The sequence below is a fragment of the Ctenopharyngodon idella genome, chromosome 12 (assembly GCF_019924925.1).
Source record: "Ctenopharyngodon idella isolate HZGC_01 chromosome 12, HZGC01, whole genome shotgun sequence".
NCBI classification, from domain to species: domain Eukaryota; kingdom Metazoa; phylum Chordata; class Actinopteri; order Cypriniformes; family Xenocyprididae; genus Ctenopharyngodon; species Ctenopharyngodon idella.
Window position 1 is genome coordinate 6,711,590 of NC_067231.1, and position 27,193 is coordinate 6,738,782.

Below are 27,193 nucleotides of genomic sequence, written 5' to 3' on the forward strand. Positions count from 1 at the left end.
GCTTTTACATTTGATTGGTCTGTACCTCCTCCCGGTGTCTACGAACCAATCAGCATCGAAAGCGTTGAGAGTTTGATGTTTGCGTCTTGGAAACGACGTCACTTAACAAACATTTTAACTGGCCAACCCATGCCCGAGTTTCATGTAAACAAATCATATTAGCCAATCACGTAAAGGAAGAGCGGGCCGTTAAATTAAATTATTTCTGACGTCAACGTGAAAGCGCACCTTTTACAGAAACGGTGTTGGTCGAGAGCAAGAAGAAGATGGGCACAACAAGAGTGCTTTTAGTTTAATCAATATTGACTTCATAGTTAGTTTTATACGAGATGTTTGTGTGTAATACTGAGTAATGAACGAGCGGAGGCTCTCAGGAGACCGTTAATGTTTGTCTACGTTTGAAGTTGTACACTGAAGTTGAAGTAAGGTTAGCTTAGCTAGCATCTCTCCCTGCTCGGCTCAATCTTAAGGAAAATATGGTGTCCTGGATCATATCAAGATCTGTCGTGTGAGTTTTAATCCTTATTTTTTTTCATAAATGTAGTTTATTTTTGAAGCTTGGTTGTTTAATTAGCTCTTAATTTGACTGGTTAGCCTATTAGCATCCATGATTGCACATTGAAGATTGTAAAAGTAGATTTATATTCTTATCGAACATGTATTTGCTCTGATTGTTTGATTAAAGCGCTTTGTGTTTTTTTTAAACCTGACTTTTGGGAAGGATCCATGTTATTTGGAAGAAAATAATCAGAAGCAGCAAGCCAGTGTTTATATGTTATGTAGTTTGCCATCACGACTGGACTGCTGTATCAGAGGTAGTTCTCGTGTCAGTAGTAAAATTATTCATATGCCAGTGGATGTGTCAGTGAATGTTTTTGTGTTGACGCCTATTACAATAGTTTTATTGGGATTTTTGGGTTAGGTGGAGCTGTCACCAACTTCTGACTCACCTTTCAGAACTTTTCCTCTCCCCGATGTTAACTTATGGTTGATGTCATTCGACAGGCCTGAACACATATGGAAAGTGGTTTTATGTTATCCCCCCCTGGGGATCAAAAATTATGTCTGCCTAACCTCTTTTTTTTCTTTTCTTTCAACATTAGATGTCTCACAGATTTACAGTATTCTACTTAATCAGTTCTTTCGTTATTTGATATCATGTCTATCACTATATGACATCAAAATGAATTTGGTTAGGTCCGTAAAGGAAAACAACAGTGTTTATAGGTTAGGTAACTTGATTATGTAATGTTTGCATAATTATTTAACTTTTTACATCCGGTGATAATAAAGTGTGTTACATATAGGATTTTAAACAGAAAAGTTAGACATAGACTAAAACAAAGTACAATACATTTGCACCCATTAAGGTTAAACTTTGCGTAGCTATAATGGCAAGAATAAAACATCATCATTAATTATTAATAATTATAAAACAATAGAAATTCATATTGAAATAGTTGTTGTAATCTGTTTTTAATGTGCTATTGTGTCAGAAACTGAAACTAAACAATTAATAATTATATTGATTAATAATAAGCAGTCAGTGTAAATCGGATATTGAAGACTCAAACATAAAAAATAACCAGTGTATCAGTCTTAAAAAATATCAGTCGTTCTCTACAACAAATAGAGCACATTTGCCTTTAGGCAGCAGGGTTGGAAAGATTTGAATGGGTGATGTGGATGTCCTTGTTTGGTAGCTCATTTGCAAACAGTAGAAAGAGGATCATTTTGGTTTATTTTGTGGGCAAGACACATTTTGCAACGTTGTCCTCTTACAGCGTGCAAGAGTCACTAGCAAGCAGTTAGGAGGAGATGCAGTCAATCACAGAACCCAGAAGTACCAATTACAATCCACCTTGCTAGTTTAAGGTTATAATTCTGCGGTTAGGATTTTACAGCATATATGATGTAGAAGTTCAAATATAGGACAATAACTAAGCTTATGGCAAGATGATGAGAGATCAAGACCACATCGTCTGTTTGAAATGCTGTGGGCTTATGTGCTGCGTGGACACTTTTATCAATGTGTTTTGCTTCCCAGTTCCCAGCTTTGCCTTTTTTTTCTATTTGAATTTTAAAGCACTATGTATGTACAGAATAAACACCGAAAACTCTCACTGGTCTTTAAAATGCAGTAAGCAGTATGATGTTAGCAGGTAAATGCTAACGTTGAGGAGAAAATGTAGAAATGTCTGGTAACTTCATGTTAGTTAAGCTGGCCTCTGAGAACAGGTTTGCCTTCATTTTCTTTGGTCAGGATCACTGATGTTTATGCATCAACTTTAGAGCGTTTTTTTCTGATTGCTAAATTTAGTTGCTGTGAATTTTTTTTTTAGCTTCTACTTTTACTATAAATTTTTTTGACAAGTGATTTTTAGTTTCTTACTGTCATTGCTGTAGAGTTGCTGTCATTGCAATGTCTCCGCAATGGCTTTGCAAATTTATTGTCTTTTTCAGACATCTGGTAGAACTGCCAGATGAGACTGAATGTAATGAAGCAATTTTATCTGCGCATAGAAAAAATAAGATAAGATACAGTCATTTATAAGGGTGTAACGATACACTCAGCTCACAATTCAGTACGTATCGTGATACTGGGTTCACGAAACAATATGTATCACAATATTTTAAACAAAATTAAAAATTTTAATTGAAATTCAAATAATTCAATTTTAAATAGCTTTGTTGTACAATATTTCAAGATTTAATTGAACCTTCTGTATGTAAATTAACAACTGACTAGGTGTGTCACTGAACAAATAAAACTGAACTTTAACATGAAATTAGAAATAGGATAGCTAAAAACCTAAGAAAGAACTTCTTAAAGCAGTAAAACAATGGTGACACTAGAATAAAAATAGTCATGATTCTGAACCTGAAAATACTATACATATAAATGATGTAGCTAAGCCCTTTTTTTACTGGTAAAATCTGACTTTTGGCATAGGACCCAACAATATTGCCCCATTGCATTTATTTACTTATTTATTTATATATATATATATATATATATATATATATATATATATATATATATATTATATTCAACATTAAATATAGTAGTTTAATGTAGAACTGTTACTGTAACTGTTAACTTTCATTTTTTCTAATGCAGTACACTTGCACTCTGAATGCAGGAATTTGTTGAATGCACAGACAAGCCACCCACGCAGATTATACACTTAGGCCTACATGATGAGAATAAACAAAATTTATATTTATAAATCTAAAAATGCTTTGAATCATCATACTATCAAAACTAAAAACGCGATATGGTGAGTTAAATTATGCTTTCACTTTGAGGAGTGCCGCTCCAGCGCATATGCACTTCAGATGTTCAATGACTATTGTAATCGCAGAGCGTGTCAAAATAACTTTATTAGTTCATCCAAAAATTAAAATTCATTTACCTACCCTCACGTCGTTTTCACACACGTACATTTGAACATCGGTGTTTACTACAGTATGTGCATTGTAAATCTGTTCATTATATAAAGCCATCGTGTCTCCTCAGAAGACTTAGATTTGGATTAGACCGCTCGGTTTATTATTTTTACGATGTCTTTGTGACGTTTTTTTATCTTTTAAGTTTTAGGGGAATTGACTTTAAATGGAGAGATAGAAATCTCTCAGTTTCATAAAATTATCTTCATTTGTGTTTGGAAGATGAACAAAAATCTTAGGTTTGAAATGACATAAGGGCAAGTATATGATGACAGAATTTACATTTTTGGGTGAATTATACTTTATAAATACAGTGAGCTGAGTCTTGGATAAAACTAATTCTATATCATATTGTATTCATATATCATATCATATTCTATGTCATATCGTTTACATCAACGATACATATCGTTGCATTTTTATACTGCGAATTTGCAAAATCTCTATATAACGGTGTATCGTTACTAGGGCTGGGTAAAAAATATTGATTTCTCGATTTTAATCAATTCTTATTTTTATGAACCAATATCGATTCTTAAACCCCAAGAATCGATTAGTCTAGTCTGTTTTCATGAATGAACAGAACATGTAGCCTCCCATCCAATAAATCGCAATAATCTTTGTGCTTTGTTGCTTTTGATATGAAGCAAAGTCTCAGATTTCAAATGACGTCTATCTTATTATGAGATTCAAAAAATAATGTTTTGGCGCTGTTATATGTGGCGTGACAGATCGCTGTAGCGCAGCTGAGTTCGAGAAGCGGCAGCACGGAGCGCATGTGAGCATCCTCTCCTCCGCTTTAATACCAGTTACAGCACGAAATAAACATGACTAACATCTGAAGGTATGTTAAAATATACAGTACAACATACCGAAATCCATATCATGTCTTGTGTAATAGCTCAATCAGTGTTTTAACCTCGGAAAGACGTCAATAAAACAGCTTGTAAACAATGTCACATAACGTCACGTTTACCTCAGAAAAACCATATTCAGTGACCATTAGTGGTTCAACGGATCACAAAACTCACGGTTCGGATCATATCACGGTTATTAAGTCATGGATCGGATCATTTTTCGGATCGGCACAAAAAAAAAAAAACAACAAGAAAAAAAATTGGGGGGTGGGGGTGTAACTTAGCCCACTTTAACTACTCTGATACCACAGCAGAAACTACTAGCCTAACTAATACATTATTAAAGGCAAGTGAACAGACTGTAAAAAGAACAAATACTGTACACCAATTACAAGCATAGATAAATACAACATAAAGTTACAAATATAGTATATATAATATATACAAGTATAAGGTCTAACTGTAGTATTAATTTTCATGTACAGAAATGTAGTAATTAAATGTAAAATGACACTGTTCACTGTATACATTTAATATAGATTAAACTTTGGTTAAAGCTGTGTTTTGTTGTTTGATTTACATGACAGACAACAGCAGGTATTTATAGGTTGCTGTCACTTTAAGAGTAAGACCCCATGCACGCACACATCCAATAGATACACATCTGAATTCTCACCTTGTTCAATTAAGACATAACCGAATGTGTTTACGAGAATACTTGCCGAGAGTGGTATTTTGACTGACATAATGCATGTATGTGTCCATCCAAGTGCATTGAGGACGTGAAAGAAAAATCAATTTGGAGTTCGCAAGCTATTTGAAACGCGCCTCTCTCTCTGTGTGCGCACAAGACTTGTATGTATGTGCGTCTGTGCGCACCAATAACAGCGTGGCGTACGATACTGAATTAAATCCTCTTTTGCCTCTTCTAGCGCTGGAATAGTTTTATATCTATTTAATGTGTAAACTAGCAAGACCAAAGTACGTGCAAATGATAATCTTTCACTCTATTGCGGTTAAACTTGCAATTGATCCGCGAATCACATGTGTGCCGAGCCGTAGGGCTTGGTCCGTACGGATCACGGATCAACAACGATCCGTTTAACCACTAGTGACCATAAACTCATTAGTCAGCTAGAAAAAATGAACTCTACAAAGTCAGCATTCTGATAAATACATGCACTGTTACATATTCATTATAATTTTTAATGTTCTTCAATATTTAATGCATGTTTCAATAAATAAGTTATGACAGCCACAATTTAAATGTTTATATTTCAGAAATATGATTATGTAATTCTAAACTTTAGTTATTATAAAAAAACATAATTGAGTGTAATTTAGGTGTTTGTATATACTGCCAGTGAAAATGGTTACAAATGAAACCAAAGCAGAATCAGTTGTGAAATATCAGCCACTATAAATGCCAGTTTAAATCCATTGCAGTATGCAAGCTGTGGCTTTTTTTAATTTTTTTTTATAATTTTGTTGGAATATTAAATGGTTCAAGGCCTGATGGCTATGCACCTTGGCAGGCTTTTTTAGGCAAAATACATTTAGTCCCAAGAGCTGAACCATATGTGCTTCAGCATCTGGCTCAAAGTAATAGTCAAATCAATAGCATCATCAGAGTGAGCATAGCCTTCCTGTTCCTTAGCAGGAAACCTCAAAGTTGACCTAAACCTGAATGTCAAGGCCTGTCTGAAGATTTTATTTTTTCAGCTGCACACCCTGAGAATGATACCCCGTTTCACAAAAATACTTTCAAGACCACTCAGTGCAGGTCCCGTTTCCTCCAGGGGCCCACTGGAGGAAAACCAACTCCTTGTTGTGAAAACAATGAAAGACTGATGTGCAGCACATTTATTTGTGTTTCATAGGGGCCGTGCAAGTTCTTTTTGTGGGAGGAGAAGAGGCCACGGGCAGACAGTGAGGAGAATCAAAGCCTTCCAACAAAATGATTGCTAAACTTACAAGTTGAGCAGACTTTATGGCTTTATTGCTCACTGTTAGGGCTGGGCAGTCTGATAGTATATACCCTGCAACGATAGAAACCTCTTAACCGGTAGAGCGGGATGTGTCCCAAATGAGTGTAGAAGGGGTAGAACCTGTTATTAAGGGGTGTTTGTTAGGCACAACACAAAGCATAGTTTAGTTTATGGTTGCCAAGCAGCAGCAGCTTAGTGCATTAATAATGAATTAATTTTATATGCAGTGGCAGGTACAGGTATATCAGCTATTTAAAAACAGCTTTCATTTTTTTTTTTTTTTTTTTTTAAATATTACTTTTAATGTTTGGTGTCTTTTATTTTTAACTCAAGTGTTACATAATGTGAGACATATTCATTTGTTATTAGTCTTATCACTTAGCTTGCAACCTGGTTCCAAATAAATGTTGAAAATAATCAAATGTGTGACCTTTAAAAAGGATTTAAGTATTTAATTGTGTAAAATTGTGCATTAGCTTATTTAATATTTTGCATGAAATAAGTCTGACAAAACACACTGATCAGCTTTTTCCATACTGGTAAAGAGAGGATGGCCTTTTTATATATTCCCTCTAGTATATTTAATTATTCATAGTGCCAGACATGTTTCTATAGTCTTTTCTAAAAAATAAATAAATAAATGTGGGTTCCCATGTCAGTTGAATAACAAATGAGGCAGCAGTAACTTACATGACTGATATCTAAAAATTTGCAGAGCTGTTGGCTTGTTGGTGATAACACCAAACTACATGTTTTGCTTGGTTGAGCGTAATAGTAACCGTAGACTATTTTATTCAGTTAAAGGACAGTTAATTCATTCATTAAATCATAAATGTAATGTATAATAACTCCTCACAAGTTTCTGTCTTTGTTTAGGAAGCTGTCTAACCATGTCCTAAACAGGGTTATTAAAATTTTTGGAATTGTTTTTTAACAATTTCAATCTCGTTTTAGTTTAGGTTTGTTTGTAAATAATTAGTTATTTGTAATAGTAAATTATCTATTTGATTCTTTAAGAAAGTTAATTTTGTTTTTATTTTGTTTCAGTATTACTTTCATCATTAGTTTCATCCCTCATAACTTGCACTGCAAGTTTGTTCCATCTGCCTGTGATGACACATTTCATCAACAAATGCTACAAGCAAACTGTACACTGTAAAACAAATGTTAAATTTACAGTTAAATTTACAGTAAAAACCCCCCCCCTGCTCTAGACAGATGTGTATGACCATTGCGCTCGCTGCTTTTTCAGCATCTAGTGCATTACATGGTGTTTTAAAAACGCGGCGCTCAAGTTAAAATCAGTTAAACTTTTTTTTTTAAAAAAACGTGCGTTTTTTTTCTCATTCCACTGCCTGCGTCTCGTGTTTTTCAAAGCAAAAATGCGTTCTATGTGAATAAGCCCTTAGGGAGGGCTCTTCTCTGGCTTTCTGTTTATTACCCATTCACAATCTGAAGAAAAGTTTAGTTTATCATGCTGCTAAGTACACTGCAAAAGTTTCTGAATTGACAACTGTATTTAAATGCGCACTTAAATAGGAAACTGCAATGATTGACAGTGATAACCAACGGACGAGACAAAACGGGACAAAAATTTTTTAAGTACTTAAAGTAATTTTTGCTCTGGTACCAGAATTGGTACTGAGGACCTCAAAGTCTTACTGACTGCTAGAGTTGTCAAAAGTACAGACTTGGGTACCAATCGGTACTGAAATGTGATGCTTTGAGTGCTGTTGAGCGGATTCGTAAACACCTCTTATTGGCCATTGTGTTCACGCGCTCATCGGATATGTCTGTGATTGGCTACAATGATCAACGCACAGGAACGTCTGAAAGCACACAGAAGTGTTTGAATTTGAAAGTGGGAGCATTTGAAAGCAGGCGTCTATTAGCGGACTGGTCCACGATAGACACCTGCTTTCAAACGCTTCAGTGCGTATCTGTGTAAGCGCTCGGTGAAGAGCGTCATTGATGACTATTTACAACGTTTTTTAAGCGTTGATCATTGAAGCCAATCACAGACATAACCGATGAGTGCATCAACATAATGGCCAATCAGAGGTGTTTACGAATCCACTCAACATTTTTAAAATTTCAGTACCGACTTGGTAGCGAAGTCGGTACTTTTGACAACTCTACTGACTGCTGACTGAGTACTAAAATTTTGCTACCATTATAACCCTAGTAGAAACATTCTAACTTTTACAAATTTACATTTTTTTTTACAGAAAACATATTTCATTAACTCATGTTTGCTTTACATTTAACAGTATTTTACTGGAAGGTTCTGTGTTCTTTGACTGTTGTGATCTCAATCGGACTTATGATAGCTGCCTGAATCATAATAAAGCACTGTTCGCTGTTGGCCAGAGGAGAACTGGCCCCCCGACTGAGCCTGGTTTCTCCCAAGGATTTTTTTTTCTCCATTTTAACACCTGTTTGCCACCTGATGTCACCTGTTGGAGTTTGGGTTCCTTGCCGCTGTCGCCTTTGGCTTGCTTAGTTGGGGACACTTGACATTTGATATTCAACAGTGTTTTGACATTGTATGCGAACTGAACTGAGCTGGATGATGACATCACTGTTCACTCCAGTGCTGATATAGATAAATTAACTAAATTAATAACTATTGATTCTTACAACCAAATGAATCAATACTGAATTTACTTGAGATGGACAATGACACCACTTTCTTTAAGAGCTGCTGTGCAGCCTAAATTATATACCAGTTATCACCGTGAAGCTGCTTTGACACAATCTGCATTGTAAAGCACTATATAAATAAAGGTGACTTGACTTGATCACTGGCTGTGATTGTGTGAAGTCATACGGCCTTTTCTCTGTCAGTGCAGAAAGACAAATGACTTGCCACTGGAAACATGCCGCTTGTTTAGAACACAGACAGAACCGCTGTTTGTTTATTCGAGTTTGGTTCATGGTCCACAGACTAGAATTCAATTGTGGGAAAACCCTGTTGTCCAGTATCTACAGTCAGTCTAGCCTACTGCAGCTCCTTGTAAATTGCTGAGCAAAGTTGTAGGTGAATTTCCTCATTTGGCGCTGATTAAAACAATCGTCCAATGAAAGAAAAATACTAGTTATTAGGCGCACAGAGCCACATGAATGCAAGTAACAGATCTGTAAATTACAGTGCTCCAGGGAGAGTGGAGGGGGGAAGGGTTGAGAGATGTGTGGAGCCGAACACCATTGTTACAGCCTGGTGCCTCTGCTGTTTCTATGGCAACAGGAAAATAAACTGCTGCCAAGGTGGATCCTTGGATGAGGACCATGCAACAGGGAGAACTTTGTGAACATGTGTGCTGTGCACATCCATTGCACAATATTATAATTCTTATGTATTAAAATGCTCACAATCCCCCTTGTGTGTTTGCTTAGACAAGCAACACTATTATTTTTCATACTTGGGATTAGTGATCCAAATAAACCCATAAAACTAAATATTAAACCAGTGCTACAACTAAAAATTATTTTGATAATAGATTAATCTGTAGATTATTTCTTTTAATAATTGGGTAGAAAAATTAAAAATAAGTAATTATGATTGGGCATGCTGCATTAAACTACATGCTTTTGTTTAAAGCACTTAAAGGGGACCTATAATGCCCCTTTTACAAGATGTAATAGAAGTCTCTGGTGTCCTCAGATCATTTATTGTGATCTTTTTTGTGTGTGTCCCTTTAAATGCAAATGAGCTGCTGCTCCCGGTCTCCTTTCCAGAAGAGGGTGGAGCTTTAACAGCTCACGCTTCGGTTGCTCAACAACAACAAAGCTGGAGAATCTCACGCAGCCAAAATGAGGATTGTCAGTAACGGTGTTCAACCTTACATTGTTCAAACCGAAATCGGACACTTATGGAGAGACTCAGGAAGAAGTTACAACTTTTAGAATGCTTCTGGACATTTCTGAATGGTTAGTGGATAAGGGTCTATGTAAATTTTGGGTTTGTGATGTCATCAACCCGGGAAGAAGCTTGTTGTAGTCCCTACCAGCTGTTTGTTGTAGTTCTTGAAAAGCAATTTCTGTAAAAGAAAATATCTCCCTTTGCATTGAACTTTGAGCATCGTAACTTTGCAGATGTTGTTAATGCTCAAACAGCAACATTACACACTAACTAAAGGATTTTCAAAAAGTGAAATCATAATCAAGGACCCCTTTAACATGACACATTCTCATGTTTAGGACAAACTTGGGTTTAGAAGCAGCTCACTCTGCCTCCTCTGTTTTCCAGATGTGTTTTTTACATAGAAATGTGTTTTTCACTTCTATGAAGTGATGCAACTGGCAGATGTTTTCCGTGCATAGTGCATACTGTGTAGACATGATTAATTGATGATCTGATTTGTTGTCGATTAGTTGTTGCAGCCCTATATTAAACCCATAGACTTCAAGTGAAAGAGACATCTGAGCCATGTTTGTGACCACCCAGAACACCCTAGCATCGTGATGCTGAGTTCTGCATATCCAAAAACCACTACAAAAAATGTACAATTGTTTTCATTGTGTTTTCATTGTGCAAACATCTTGCTGTTTATTAATGATGTTCACTATAGAAATAAATGACAGATATGTAATAATTAAGGCTGGGTATTGACACAATTTTCACGATTCGATTTCTATTCGCATGCTTGCGATTCGATTTCGATTCGATATCGATTATTTTGGATGTAGTATATCAGTATATCTCTCAACTAATGCTGTAAACTACACATGGGAGTCAGTTGGTACTACTTTACTATAATATTGAAGGTTAAAATTAACTTACTAGGTACAAATATGCCTACAGATACGCTGTATACACAGCATCTAAACAGAAACACTTTGGTTTCCAGAACAAGGGAGCCAAATCTGAGAACTAAAATCATTGAGTTAATCCATCCTGGTGTCTGTGAGCTCCACTCAGATAAATATACAAACACTTAAATTACACTCAATTATGTTTTTTTATAATAAATAAAGTTTAGAATTACATAATCATATTTCTACTCCAATTCGTTTTTTTAAAATATAAACATTTAAATCGTGGCTGTCATAACTGATTTATTCAAACATGCATTAAATATTGAAGAACATTATAATGAATATGTAACGGTGCATAGCTATATCAGAATGCTGCTTTCTAGAGTTCACTTTTCTAGCTGACTAACGAGTTTATGGTCACTGAATATGTTTTTCTGAGGTAAATGTGACGTTACATGACATTGTTTACAAGCTGTTTTATTGACGTCTTTCCGAGGTTGAAACACTGATTGAGCTATTACACGAGACATGATATGGATTTCGGTAAGTTGTACTGTGTATTTTAACATACCTTCAGATGTTAGCCATGTTTATTTTGTGCTGTAACTGGTATTAAAGCAGAGGAGAGGATGTTCACATGCGCTCCGTGCTGCCGCTTCTCTTTAACTGAGGCGCTAAAGCGATCTGTCATGTCACATTAAACAGCGCCAAAACGGTATTTATTTTTTGAATCTCATAATAAGATGGACGTCATTTGAAATCTGAGACTTTGCTTCATATCAAAAGTAACAAAGCACAAAGATTATTGCGATTTGTTGGATGGGAGGCGCGCTACATGTTCTGTTCATTAATCAACTGAAAACAGACTACACTAATTCTTGGGATTTAAGAATCGATATTAGTTCGTAAAAATGAGAATCGATTAAAATCGAGAAATCGATATTTTTTTTACCCAGCCCTAGTAATAATAGTCAAAATTTTGGGCTGATATTTGAGTGGCCTGAGTTTCTGGGTCAAACATTGTCTATAATTGGCAGTGGAAACAGCACAAGCTGTCCCCAAATTTAGCTGCACTGCTGAGTCAAGAAGCCTGTCTGTCTGCAAAGACACAGTACTTTTAAATCGCTGGGAATGTTTCAACCCAAGTTTACAAAAAAGCTACTTCGAAGGACTCTTTTAGTTCTTGGGGAAATGCCATTTTTCAAGGACCAGCTTTGGTATGAAAGTGAAACACTGGTTTCAGAGAGCAGCATTATCATCTGGAAAACATCAAGGCTGGTGCCTGTGAAACCTCGGAAAAGTCTGCTGGCATGTCAAAATGAATGCTAGTAGCAGCTTTTCTCTGTTGGCAGCTCCACATCTGTGTGTTTCCCTGTTTTTGTATTGTTTATCCCCCTGAACTTATTTGTGGGGGTCCAGACAAGAAAGGGATTTGTTTTGTGTTTGGCACCTCTGAGCGTGCGCTAATTGCTCTGTGACAATGGGAGTCTTGCACAAGGAGGAGGTTAGTATGTATTCTTCCACAAGATCCCCAACAAATTTAGCCAAGCGGAACATAATAAATGGGACTCGTGTGAGAGCGACAAGCTACAGATGAAGGGCTGGCACTGGGCCCATCTGCTGGTTTATTGGCTTGTCTCAGGTCAGTCGCTCATAGGGTGAAATGGAATATCATAGTGATTCACTGAAATGAACATATCAGTGTGACCTCTTTTCCATCTCCAACCCAAGTTGACGTTAAATCCAATTAAACTGAATAATTTCTCAGTTTAATCATTGGTCAAAGTTTCTGTACACAGATCTGTTAAACTATTAAGACTGGAATACACTACTGCCTGGTTTCTCAGACAAGGCTTAAGCCTAGTCCCAGACTAAAATGCATGTTTGAGCTGTCTTAACTGAAAGTAGCTTGCACTGACACATCTTAAAATAATGTTGTTGTTTTTCTAAGGCACGTTTATAAAAGCTACTTAAAGGGTTAGTTCACCCAAAAATGAAAATTCTGTCATTAATTACTCACCCTCATGTCGTTCCACACCCGTAAGAGCTTCGTTCACCTTCAGAACACAAATGAAGATATTTTTTGATCAAATCTGATGGCTCAGTGAGGCCTCCATTGCCAGCAAGATAATAAACACATTCAGATGACCAGAAAGCTACTAAAGACCTATTTAAAACAGTTCATGTTGTGACCACAGTGGTTTAACCTTAATGTTATGAAGCGACGAGAATACTTTTTGTGCACCAAAAAATAAAACAAAACGACTTTATTCAACAATATCTAGTGATGGGCGATTTCAAAACACTTCTTCATGAAGCTTCGAAGCTTTACGAGTCCTTTTTTTTTTTTTTTTTTTTTTTTCTTCTTCTTCAAATCAGTGGTTCGGCGCATGAAAGTCACGTGATTTCAGTAAATAAGGCTTTGTTGCATCATAAGTGTTTTGACATTTCAATATTTCACAACTAGGGGGCGTGACTTTGGCAGTTAAAAAACATGCTCCGAACCACTGATTCGAAACAAAAGATTCGTAAAGCTTCGAAGCTCACACTGTGGCCAAGTTTACACCTGATATTAAAATGCATTTTGGTCAATTGGACAATACTAAATACAGTTGTAAACGGGGTCTAAAACGTTTTGAGCTTGTCCACTTTCGACCACTTCCAGAGATAGTCGACAATGCATTCGATCGGATTGCTTTTGTAGTGTAGACGCTCGTGTGGACAAATGTGTTCAAACAGCCACAAAAGACTGCCTTGTCTGTGCCTGCTGAATTAATGTGTAAACATCATGGGAAGGGCACTAGCCAGATTGGATTAAATTTTGCCAGCTGAAGACCCAAGTTTGGTTTGAAGATGGAAATCGTATCAAGCACATTGTTTTCTCGCCGTTCCTGATTTCTAACACGCACTCACAGCATTACCTGCCCAAGTTGCTCCAAAGTTCCAAACACAGCAAACCATGTTTGTTGCTAGAAGTGTGACAAATGAAAATGACGCGTGACAAATGAAAACAATGTGTTTTAAAATATGTTAACATGTTTAATATCCTCCAACTGTATGGAATCAAAGAAAACTCTGAGTCTGTGTCAATTTTCTGTGAAATCTGTCAACTCAAATCTGCAGACTGTCTCTGATTTTTGCCAACTAGCAACAACTCGTCCAGACTGTAAATTGGATCAGAAATCTGTGCAAAAGTCATGTGATGTATTCCAGCCTTTAGTTAATATTTCAAGGACGACTTCTAGTAGAAGAATGGTGCTTAATGAATTTGTTCTGCAAAATAGCGTTTAGATTTTCTGTCCTCAATATTATGTAGTAATTGTTGCCATTTTGGCATTTTCAACCAAAAAGAGCTAGTACTAGTTTTCTGCTCTTCAAAAGCACACACAGCCTTGCTCTCTATGGACTCCAGTCCACATGGATTTAATGTCTTTTAGGACATGTTTTAAATTAGGTGTCTCCTGCATTTTTGTCCCCTCTGCTTCCCTTTTTTTCTTTTGGAAAAGGAAATCATTATTTACCTTGTAAACAATCAGTCGGAGGAAGTGAGTGGCTTTTAATAGAGCTAGACATACAGACGGGAATATCCGTACCCATTAATCGTCCTGCTTTTGAAGAATATCTGGAGTGTTACAGTTGTTTTTCCTTTATTTACTTATTTAACCTCTGTTTCTTTACACAGGCTGGTTTTTGGAAACCTGTACCCAGCGTACTATTCCTACAAAGCAGTGAAAACCAAAAACGTCAAAGAATATGTAAGTATAAACACAGTGTCATTCACGTACATTTCTTCTGGTTGTTTTTGATTTAGCAGACATTTGATTTTTCAAACCAGCTTGGTTTGCTTACTATAGACTCAATCCACCCTGAAATAACCTGAGGTTAAGTGTCCTGTTTAAGAGCTCAGTGATGATCATTAATCAACACTTCTACAACTTTTGGGTTACTAGTCCAGATTTTTAACTACAAAGCCACACCTTTTGAATGGGACGTGAACAACAAAGCACATTATTGTTTCTGTGCGTGTTCAAGCATGTTGGGAGGGAGTGTGTGTTGGCTTGTATGTCCGGATCAGGTGACACGTTCTCGCTGCACTTACTTGTTTAAAAAAAACCCGCCCTGTGAGAGCCCATCCTACTTCCTCAGAAGAGAGATCAATGCAATGAAATGCTAATTCAGGTCTGGCCAGAATCAGTGTAATTTATAGTCAACAATACCTTTAAGCAACAATGTGGTGAACCTGCAAACCAGGATATGATGAAGAAAAAATGTTGAATGTGGTTTTGCCCCATTGAGAACAAACTGTCATGATCTTCTGGCAGTGCTCCCTTTGTTCTTGTGAAATAATTGAAGGAATGGTTCACTCAAATCAAATTGTGTATTTTAAGTTTATTTACTCACCTTCTAAGGTGCATATGTTCTCCTTTTGTGTTTCATGGTTTGGAGGAGTGACATAAAAGTGAGTAAATGTACAGAAGTTTTATTTTTTGGTGAACTATCCCTTTAAACGTTTCTCTTTTTTTTGCTTGTATGCCTTTGTCTACTTCAGATGGCTAATGTTAGGCTTAGTGGTTGTACTGGGGGGATTTCAGTACCTTAGTAACCTTAGAGTCTGTTTGTATCTGTGCTGCATCGCAGTAAATTGAGTTGCTCCTCACTTGTATAAGCTAAGCCAACAGTCCTGAAAAGGACTGTTTTATTTGTCATTCAGCTCAGTATTTCAGAAAGTCTCAGAAAATATGCCATGAACCTGTGTGGAGTTACCAAACCAGGTTTCACTTGCCTATATTATTTTTCATCTTCTCCTGTTTACTTGCAGAATGAGCACTTCATTAAAATCTCAGTTGAAGCAGTTAATATGAAGCAGTTACATTTTTTTTCTTGTTTTTAACAAATCTTAGCATAACTGTAACAGCCTGCAGCCAACAATGGTGTGTCAACAAAGGTGCTCTATGTATATATAAATCTATAATATAAACAGCCACGGCATCAACAATAATGATTTTCTGAACATTAACATTTTCATTAGAAAATGGTTCCTCCTAATGAAAGGCTTCATCTGTGAAAACCAACAAAATACTATGCAAAACATTTCAGATTTGTTTTCATTCTGTCAAGACACACAGAACAGAATGAAGATATTCTAGGAAAGTGTGCTTAAAGGAATGTTTTATGTTCAACACAAATTAAGCCCTTTTAAAAGGCGTGTTGAGCACACTGGGAAAAAAAATCTGTGAAATTTTTGTCAAAAATAATTGTAGGTTGTAGTTGCCAGAGCTTTACCATACTAAGTACAGAAGTAACATTTTAAATAAGTTTTATGAACTGAACTTAAATTTTGATTAACTGATATAATGTTAATGTGGCAAAGTAGTCAAATCTGTTTTATACTTTTATAATATTCTGAAAACCACCATAAAAACATAGGTGGTAAAGCTACATGATGAATCAAAGTTCATCACAAGTATAGCTTTTGACTTAAGTGCAGTGTAAAAACGCATATACAAATTAAAACACTGCCATGGTGACACAGACACTAAAATAATGCAGTAAAAATTGAACAACATAAGATGTATAAAACTCGCACAAGAAAAACTAAGAAGAAAACAATTATTTAATTGAAAAACTATATAAATGTCACACAGGGACTTTTATAGTAAGCAAATCTTTAACCAATTGAGGTACAGTTACAATTATGTCCATTTTTTACAGTGTATCACTGAAAACCATGCAATATATTTTTTATATAAAACTTTCAAAAATCATGTTTACAGTAGAAGTAAACCATGCCATTGTTCTGGAGTGTTTCAAAGCAGAAATGTACAGCTCGAATGTATGTTAACGATTAATAAGCAATTCTGTCAAACTAGTCACATGTTATTGTACTAATATTTAAAATATACTGGCCTGAGTCGCTCTTAGGCCAGCCATTAAGCCAAGCTTACTGCCAAGCCCATAAAATATTTGATCTGGAGATAGATGCATTAAACAGTATAAGGACACGTTTATGTAAACAGCAGTAGCGGTATCGCTCAACTCAAGAGAAGGGACATCGGCAGCCCAAGATCGCGGATGTTTATATGCTTTGCTAGAATGTTGAATGTTCCTGAATGTTCGAATGGAAATTCAATTTCGGTAAACTTAGACTTTTAATAGCAAACCCTTGGAAAAAAGAAGAAAGCTCAATCGACCACAAAAGCAGCTTTTTTAAAAACATGTCAAAACCGTTTCTGCGTTTGCCTTTGAGTGCAGACTGGTAATTGAGAAACCTCTTTCAAATCATTTTCGAAATAGAACTGGACAAATGATGCTTTGTGCTGCAGGCCTTTTTATAGGACCGGTCGACTGGAGTTGCTGGTTTATGTTGGACTTAAAATAAAGTTTAAAGGCAGCTTGACAAAGCCTGTGTTTACTAGCATAGACTATAGATGCTCTTAGAAACCACAATGTGGTTTTTCACTCGGAGCAAATCTGTACAATGCCTACAACTCCTGTTTGTTAGATAAACAGAGTGGGTCAGCTCATATGTCTCGCTGCTCAGTTTAAATGGCGAACAAAGAAACCTCTCCATGGTACACACACAGAGAAGGAAAGGAATACGTCCATTCACAATCAGGATACTTCAAAGGCTTTTATTTCCATTGGAAATCCAGGCTACACAACTCCTTATCCACATGCAGCTCTGAACAGGAAAGGCATGCTTGTCTTGGGCGCCGGCCCATTCTTGGATCGCCTTTAACCCAGTTTTACAGTGAGGTAGAACAAAGCGGTTGAAATTCTGCTTACATCTCACATACTTCTCTAATTGAAGCCAGGTAATTGCAGACTTGTAATAAATAGGATTGTCTGGAGGATTATGGGAGGGAGGCTTCTAGATCTGATTAGATTTCATGTATCGATGCGGTCAGCAACCAAAGCGCTCCGCCAACGAGAAAGATCACCGCTGGTGGATTTCGATTGACAGTTTGTCACGGAGCGGCAGCTTTCCTGCGGCTGATGCAACGCATTGATCTCTCTCAGACCGCTGAAGGTTCATTGGGAGGACACCAATTAAATCTGACGCCTCCTGTCAGGCTGGTAATGCTGCCTCTGCATGGATTCATTTGACTTTGTTCAGTGAGGCTGAAAATATCACCTAATACCTCCGAGAGCTGCAGCTCAAGGCTGGGGATCACATGACTGTCTGCACGGGCGTTTGAAATTGAAATGCTAAGAAGCTGGCTGAAAGCGCGCTGTGGTTGAGAGCAGAGGAGAGGTAGAGCATACCAAACAGGTCTTGCTGCAGAGACACACACACAGAGAGCTGGGATGGAAATTAATGTCACGGCCGTAATGATTTTTTGTTACACTCGACTGTGTTTCCGTCTCCTCCTAGGAAAAGGGGTGCGCTTGGATTTGTGTTAGCGAGCCACTCTGCGTGGAAAGATTAGGCGTTCAAACTATTGAACAGAATAAAAAAAATGCATGGATTTTTAAAAATATTCTTTGGCATGGTACCAGGTGTTTTATGTTTGGGTGAGTGTGATGCATCTTGGCGATAGGTGATCAATGCTGCATTAAGAGTATCATCCAACATTACACAATATATCTGTGCACTGTATCAATTCGAGGGGTTTTTGTTTGTTTTATTGGTGTCAATCTATTAGAGGCAGGTAGTATTGTAAAATATCAGAGAGCTTGCTTTTTGTTTACTAAACATCATAGTGTGCTTTTTTTTTTTTTTTAGCGACCTTGATTCTGGAAGTATTTTTCCCATATGAATTTTAAAAGTCTTCATTAACAGAGTTATAGGCTATGAACTAAACCAGCCATCTACAAGGTGAATCATTACAACATTTGATTTGAAGCAAAAAAGTATTTGAAAATTGGTGATGACGGTAAACTGTATTTGACTATTGTCATATACAGTCAGTTTTCAGCATAGCCATGTAGTTTCATGTCTCTCGTATCACTTCACACACCTTTTTTCACATAATCAATATTGCCATTAGCATGTTGCTAAGCTAACACCACAGTACTTTAGTAGAAAAATACAAATTTATGTATTTGGGATTGGTGGTATAATGTACAGGTTTATTTTCAAATAATGACCACGTTTCGTCAGGTTTATTTTGCCACAGTGACAAAGTCGTTGTTTTTTAACCAAACAGGATCTAGGGAAAATTTTGATTGATATTGATGGCCAAGAATAAATTTTATAACAGTGGTGATCGACTTCTATACGGTTTTTGTTTGTTTAAAAATTAAAATAAAACATTGGTTATGTTACATGAAAAATTTTAATCGCTTGACAGCCCCAATTTTTTTTTATCAAATTACAGGATGTGGCTATTAATAATTAATCTAATTAATTGCAAATTTACCACACATCAAATCTGGCTTAGAAATTACCCACAAAAGATAATTTAATTTGAAGTCATTTTTGTGTTAAATGAGAAAAGCATCAAATAGACATTACAAAAAGTAGCTTTAGAAAGAAATTTATATACACACCGCTGTGTGTTGCTCGGAGATGCACAACAGTTCTGCTCTGGCTTTATAGGTAATATTTTCAATGGCAAAATTGAGCAAAAACAGACAATACTGTGTTTAAAACATAATACAATATTAACTTCTTATTTATTAAACTGTTGTTTTAAATCAATATCACATTTGCACTTCTGCTATTGGGGACAAAACAGAACTCTTGTGATATTGCTATCTAACTAACTATCATATGATATAAATATGAGACAAAAACTCATATGGGGCATTTTTTTTTCCCTGATATCTTGAATTTTAGGGGCATGTAACTGAATTTTATAGGCTTCATCACGCAGTTGAGTTGTTGCCCAGCTTGATATATATAACTAATTCATTTAGTTTGTTAAATCGACAACCCTTAAAAATGTATTATTTTTTTATTTTTTTATTTCAGTGCACTTAACATGAATAATGTATTTATTTAACATTTATTGTTTTTGTTTGTTTGCTGCTTTGTTCCTTTTTCAGGTGCGATGGATGATGTACTGGATTGTCTTTGCCCTGTTTACAGTAGTGGAGACGGTCACAGATCTAACCATAGCCTGGTGAGTCTGACACTCGAGTCTTCCTTCACACCAGCGGCATGTTTACCTGATTACAAGTGATTCATGTCAGGCTAAAGAAGCAAGCCGTTTCGTTTAAGATCTTGTTTTTGTTTCCCTAGACCAAGGAATGCAGGGAAGCAATCAGGGTTTAATGAAACGAAGTTGCTGTTTTAATTTAGAGTAGCACAAATTAATTTGTTGGAATACAGCTTTAATGAGTGTAATTATGTCAACTGATTAATCTGATGTAACAGGGGTCCTTGTATCTCTCTTTCTCTCCTCTGATCTAAAGGTTTCCCCTCTATTACGAGATCAAGGTTGCGTTTGTGATCTGGCTTCTGTCTCCCTACACGAGAGGAGCTAGTGTCATTTACAGAAAAGCCCTCCATCCTCTGCTTTCCTCCAAAGAAAGGGTGAATCTCCTCTTCATATTTATCCTCTGGGTTTGCAAAGCACTTGGACAAATATTGTATTAGTATTCATCATACTGCAAAATGAAAGATGAATTTGGGCACTGTTTTTTCTCTGTTGTTCTGTGACTCTAAAAGAATAGACCACCAGTTGAGAACCACTGGTCTAGTATTGCTTTTATTCATTTGCAGTACAGCATATTTCTGTATATTATATTGTTTGATGCTGTGCCTGAAGACTAGAATGTACTCAATCTTGTTCTAATGTTCTTGAAGGAAATTGACGACTACATAGTCCAGGCGAAAGAGCGAAGCTACGAGACCATGGTGAACTTTGGCAAGCAGGGCCTGAGCATTGCTGCAACTGCTGCTGTGTCTGCTGCTGTCAAGGCAAGTGTGTGTGTTGGCGATAGACAAACAGAATGAGAGAGAGCTGTTTTGAACACTGTGTATTTGTGCTTCTGATATGCAGGTTTATTTTGTGTGGGTGTTTTCAATTCAGTTAATGAAGCTAGCTGGAGTCCAGTGTGTCCTTATTTAAAAGAAAAAGTCAACATGAAATGAAAATGGACCCTATTTACTTTTTTGTTAATGCAGAAAGAAAACATTGTCTTTGTAATCTTTCATCATGATGTAATAACTTGCTTTTCCTCTAAAAAAATATTAACCAATAGCCAAATAGCTATTTATGCATTATTTAAAAGACTGCTGTAGGTAATGCAGCCTTTCTTGCTAATAGTAATAATATCTTGCTAATAGTTATCACAGTAAGTTACTCTTTTAATATTGTTTCACTCAGAAATAAACTACCATTTAAAAAGGGGTCAGGGGGTTATTTATTTTGGGGTCTGTAAGATTTTAAATAAATAAATTCATACTTTAATTTAGCAAGGACATTACATTTATCAAAAATGTCACTAAAGATTTTTATAATGTTACAAAACATTTGTATTAAAATATATGCTGTTATTTAATTTTAAACTTTCTATTCATCAAAGTATCCTAAGGAAAAAAAAATGGTTTGTTTCCCCCAAATATAAAGCAGCACAAAACTGTTTTCAACAATGATATTAAGAAATTAAGTTTCAGCCAATTCCTGTCATCACAGGAGGAATACGTTACATTGTAAAGTATATTAAACTAGAAAGCAGTTATTTTAAATTGTAGTAATATCTAGTGCTGTATCATATTTATATAATATGTGTATGTGTGTACGTTGTATATTTATTATGTATATATAAACACACACACGTATGTATATATTTAACAAAAACAAATTTTATATTTTATATATATATATATATATATATATATTATATATAAATAGATACATTATATATAAATATACCTGTATACATCTAAATATTTCTTAAATAAATACATGTATGTGTGTGTATTTATATATGCATAATAAATATACATAGTACACATACATATATATTATGTAAACACAAACTTTTATTTTGGATGCGATTAATCGTAATTAATCATTTGACAGCATCAGGACCTTAATTAAAAAAAAAAACAAAAAAAAAAAAAAAAAAAAACTTACCAACCCCAAACCTTTGAATGGTAGTGTACATCACATTATGAAGGTAAAAGTGTTGCAAATGATGTTTCGTATAGACCTTAACCTTTTTACCTTTTCCAATTCCCTATGCAGCAAAGAGCACAACTGCACTGGCACATACTTGCAATACCAGCAATAAATGAAACACTAATGACTTTCATTTGCAAGCAAAGGTCACTGTTCTTTTGTGAAACCAACCCAAGGCCATTAGTATTAGTGCAGCAGAAAAGGAAATCATGCTGATATACTAATCAGATAATAATCAGAAGCAGATCACAGGGGCTGCTTAACAATGCTCTGATTTTCATTTGGCCACTGTCCTGCCCAGACTCTGAAAGGATGCCGTTATTGAAAGACGTCTCTAAAGTTGAGCCAATAAGCTTGTAAAAGGCTTGTGTCAATCTCTATTCTTGAAATCTGCCATATTTTCCCCATTTTATCTCCTTCCTTTTACCCTCTTTCTGGCATGTTCTTTCTGTTTTATTTGTGAAATCCTCTTTGGTGATGATCTTTTTCTTGTTACCTTGTACTGACATATTCTGCCCTGTAGGAATACTGCAGCCCTGCTCTCTCCAGTGCAGGTAATTCCTTAGAGTGTCAACAGCATGTGAAAAAGCAACATCATTTTAACAAATTTTAGCTCATGGTTTCCTTTTTCCTTTTTTTTAAGTTTTTCTGTTTTTGCTGACTCAAACATGGTGTTAAGCACTACTAGTATTATCATTACATTAGTTTAAAACATTTGTGTTAAGAGGCCTAAAATGTTCCTATCCAAAGAATAAATTTTTGTTCAATTAAGAACTCTTCCAAAACCAAGTACACTGTATATGTAAGCATCATTTTAAGGCATAATTGTAGCATAAATATGCTGCCTTCTGAAGGTGCTTACACTAGTAACATTTCGGCCAATTTCATGGGCAAAAACGGTTTGTTGTCCATATTAATACGAAATCTGCATAGGCATCCTCAAGCGAAATTCCCAATTGTGAAAATTTGTCAAAGTGGTAAATGTGACAGTACTTAAAGGCTACATTCACACTGTCAGTTTTTGGGATTGACAACCACATTTACTTACAGGTGTGAGTATCGAAATGTCCCATTCACACAGCAATTTACAGTTGCGTCTCAAATACTGTCTGTATGAACGTGCAGCAACAGTGACCAAAGTAATATCAAAGATGGCGACATCCATAAAACTAAAAAGTCTTATCACTTTTGAAACGAAAATAGTCAAATCGAGACGCAAAATCATCCATCAAATCTTCATTAACCGACATCAGTTTTTATATCTGGGTGGAGAGCGGAGCATTTGAGTGGCGCTTAGAACACAAAACTGACGGGAGCAGCTCTGGTGGTGAACTGTGACTGGATCTAAAAGCTTCAGATGACTCGCAGCTCATATCTCCGTCGTTCTAAGTTACCAAAACCATGCATGAAAACCCGCAACACACAGTAGACACGTGTTTGTGCAGTGCAGAGTAGCTCTCTCACACAGCATGACATTACGGACAACTATTTGCCCAGTCCGGTTCTGTTCACACAGCAAGGGTTTTCCGAGAATGCTGTTGTGAGTCCTGAAAATTCAAGGATGTGAGTTTAGTTATAGAATGCTGTTGTCACTCGCGTAAGTAACTGAACTGCCCTGTGATGGAAAAAAAAAAAAATCCATTCAAGATGGCAGATGAAACAACAAAATTGATGTGTTAAAGGGATAGAAATTTTAATTTTGCCATCTTTTACTATGGCCCCTTAGAATTCGCAAGTCAAAGAAGTGGGGAAAAAAAGCAAGGTCTATGGATGCGTTAAGTTGAACTTGAGCTTCATACACGGGCCGCTGCAAAAGACACGAGACGTGAGCACAACAGTAAAACATGTCCGTTCAGCGCGTTTACATTGAAAATCAATGGAAAATTAGCGCTGTGGAGTAGAAAAATACATTCTGTGTGAACCGCCCTTAATTCATTCAATACTTAAAAATAACAAATACTTGAGTTTAATTAATAAATTCACTGCTGACATGTTAATGCCAACCCTGTTTAAATAAACAGAGTCATGTGAGGAGCGCTATTTGTTCCCGAGGTTCAGTTGACAACAGGGCAGCTTACTAGGTAATAGGTCACTTGGAACAGAGCCCTAATCTTTTCAGCATTCATCCATACATGCATGTCGTGATGATGTCATCATGGAAGTCCATGCAGTCTTGTTACGCTCTGTTAAAGCTGTTCTGTGTGTTGTCAGTGCTGACATGTTTATCATAACTGGGCTGTTTTGTCTCTGCAGGGTCAAGGTGCCATCACAGAGAAGCTCAGGAGTCTCAGCATGCACGACCTTACCCAGATCCCTCAAGATGGTGGGTATTCATCCTACGGCTCCAACCCAGCCAGAAGAGCCATCATGGACCAACCCGATGGAGCTGGTATATCTTACCTTTCAGATTAATTATTAACATGCCATCCTTTGTTTCCTTTCGCACTGCTGTTTCTCTGCTGCGTCCACAACAGAAGGCAGATGCCTTGCTCTGTTTGTTCAGTCACAAACTTAGCAGAGCATTTTTATGAACCTACTTGGTTTCAAACAAGCTTCCAATTAGGGCTGCACAATTAATCAAATTTCTAATCGTGATTACGATGCCTTACGATCATTCAAAGATACGATTGCAACAAAAAATATCCACTTACATTGTTCTGTGTGTTTAAGAGATGTGTTTAGAGCATGTTGTGAGAGGCGAATCACAACTGCTTCAGAGTGTAAAAGGTCTAACCCAGCTCAAAAGGAACTACCAGTGAGGTAAGTGTATGCTGATTGGTTGAACAAACGCGAAACACCAGCACCCGCCATTTTTAAAAAGCTGTGAACACAGCCTATCTATTTAGTCCATGAAATAACTCTACAAACATGGAAAACCGTGATAGGTGGACCTCTCAACCTTACGCTAAGGAGAAAATCCAGCGTGACTTTGAGCAGACCCAGCAAAACATGATTATGTATTACTGCTCAGCTAGCGACATTGGACATCAACCACATGGCTAAAGCTAGTACTTATTCATTTACTGTCTACTTTCTTTGTGTAACAGTTCTATCTAAGAACGTATTGGACAGGACTGTTAAACATATCTTAAATTAATGAAGACGGAGAATGCGAGCGCTGTGTGCTCTGGCTGAGCTGTTCTCAGCGCCATCAAAATAAAAGTCACAAGCAGCACAGTTTGTCACTTCAGAGTTCCTACTGGCGTTGCTAATGCAACCAGGAAAATGGACCTAGGGGAACCACCCTGGTGGCTAAAACTTAAGCCCCTTTTATTATTATTAAGAAACCAAACCAACGTATAGTTGACATTTGAGGCTTAGTGCTATAGAAAAGCAATAAATAATTCTCAGGAAGAGTGTTTTCAGCTTGTTTTTGTTTGTTTTGTTTTTTACATAAAAATACGGCATGCAGTTGCTTCAAACAATGGTATAAAGCTATTCAAAACATCATTCAATGTAATTGTGATAATCTTAATTAATTATCGCAATTTCAAGGGAATAATCGACAGCCCTATTTCCAATGCATTACGACGTCACGTCTAATGATGTCGGACAAATTCAAGTGAGAGGGGATCACATAAATATTTAATCACAATAATTCTTATTTCTCATTATCAGTAAAGATGAAAACACTAGACAGTTATGAAATAACTACTCCATCAGTGAAGGATACATCAATGCCGCCTTCATAAACCAGATGAAACCATCTTAGTAGACAGGATGTTACGCAAACATTGAATTTGAATGTGCTTTGATGTCGCCTTCGAGGTTTCAGACACAGCCTTTGTGTGACACTAAACACAGCTAGCAAGAGCCGGGAAAGCGCCTGTCGCGCAAATAAAGCCATAGCGCTTTCATAATGATATCTCAACCAAATCTCACACGCTTCTGGAAATCACTGCCGTGTTGACTGGTTTTGGAGCAAATGGAATGGATTCGGTATTTGTCTCAAGCACTGGAGGGTTATAAGCAATAACGGCACATTCCTAGCATGAAAGGTCTAGTGCCGCTTTGTGAGAAGATGAAGAAGAGGAAAAAACAGCTCAGGGAGCCTCTGAGCAGAATACCTAATGTGCTTCTATCTCAGTATGCTAATGTGCCCGCCGCGTTTGAAATTCCGCTGGCATCCAGGTCATTTTCATCTCATCTGCAATGAAGCCATCAGAAAGCCAGCTCCTTCTAAACGGCATTCCCTTTCAAAGGCTCAAAGCCAAGGTGAAAGATCCCGACTGATCAAACGAGCTGCTAATTGCAGTTTGAATTTAAAAATGGGGGGTAGCCTATTAAGAGAGACTCAAGTGTGTTATTTATTCGCCCACCCTTTAATGTTGGGTTTTGCTTTTTCTAAAGAAGCAGAAGTCAGCTTTGAATGACAGGCATGATATAAAACATGCCTGTATATATATTTATGCTCTCCTGTCAATCACATTGTGCTGGGGTCTGATATTAGAGGGTAGAGTGGTGATATAAATTTAAGCAATATTGCAGTGATTTTAATGTGCTTATTATTTGCCCAGCAAGTTTCCTAGAGTGTGACAAATTTTGTCAATTATCCTAAATTCCAAGAACCAAACTTCCCATTTTCAGGAATTTGTTCAATCGTTTAATAATAGATCCATTGCATGCATCATTACTCAAAAGTGTGTGTGTGTGTATGTGTGTGTGTGTGTGTGTGTGTGTGTGTGTGTGTGTGTGTGTGCGCGTGTGTAATATATATACAATATATATATATATATATATATATATATATATATATATATATATATATATATATATATATAGCTAAGATTAAATATATATATATATATAGCTGTATCGCTCAGTGTTAGTAGCTACAATATATTATGCCTGTTATTCAGATGCTCAGTAAAATTCATGCCAAGTGTGAGAGAAGTTGTATCTCAGCAGACTGGCCTTCAGAGCTGCTAACAGTCCACAGAAAATAACAAAGACATGTCAGCTGTGTCTTTAAATTTGTCTTCTTTCAAATCTCTTTCTGCTTAGTTTGCACAAGGCATGAACAAAACTCAAGAATAGTTCTAGAAAATTAATTGCATAGTTTTCC

At 36.5% G+C, this 27,193-nt stretch overlaps 1 protein-coding gene across 1 annotated transcript in view; it reads left to right on the forward strand.

The window, feature by feature from the left end:
• The first annotated feature begins 204 nt into the window (after positions 1–204).
• Positions 205–27,193, forward strand: part of reep3b (receptor accessory protein 3b) — a 32,491-nt gene continuing 5,502 nt past the window's right edge. Inside the window, exons 1-6 of the mRNA XM_051914637.1 lie at positions 205–508; positions 14,736–14,808; positions 20,045–20,121; positions 20,414–20,534; positions 20,808–20,921; positions 24,382–24,517. Of these exons, the coding sequence (XP_051770597.1) occupies positions 477–508; positions 14,736–14,808; positions 20,045–20,121; positions 20,414–20,534; positions 20,808–20,921; positions 24,382–24,517 (553 nt within the window). The 5' untranslated portion in view covers positions 205–476. The remainder of the gene's footprint in view (positions 509–14,735; positions 14,809–20,044; positions 20,122–20,413; positions 20,535–20,807; positions 20,922–24,381; positions 24,518–27,193) is intronic.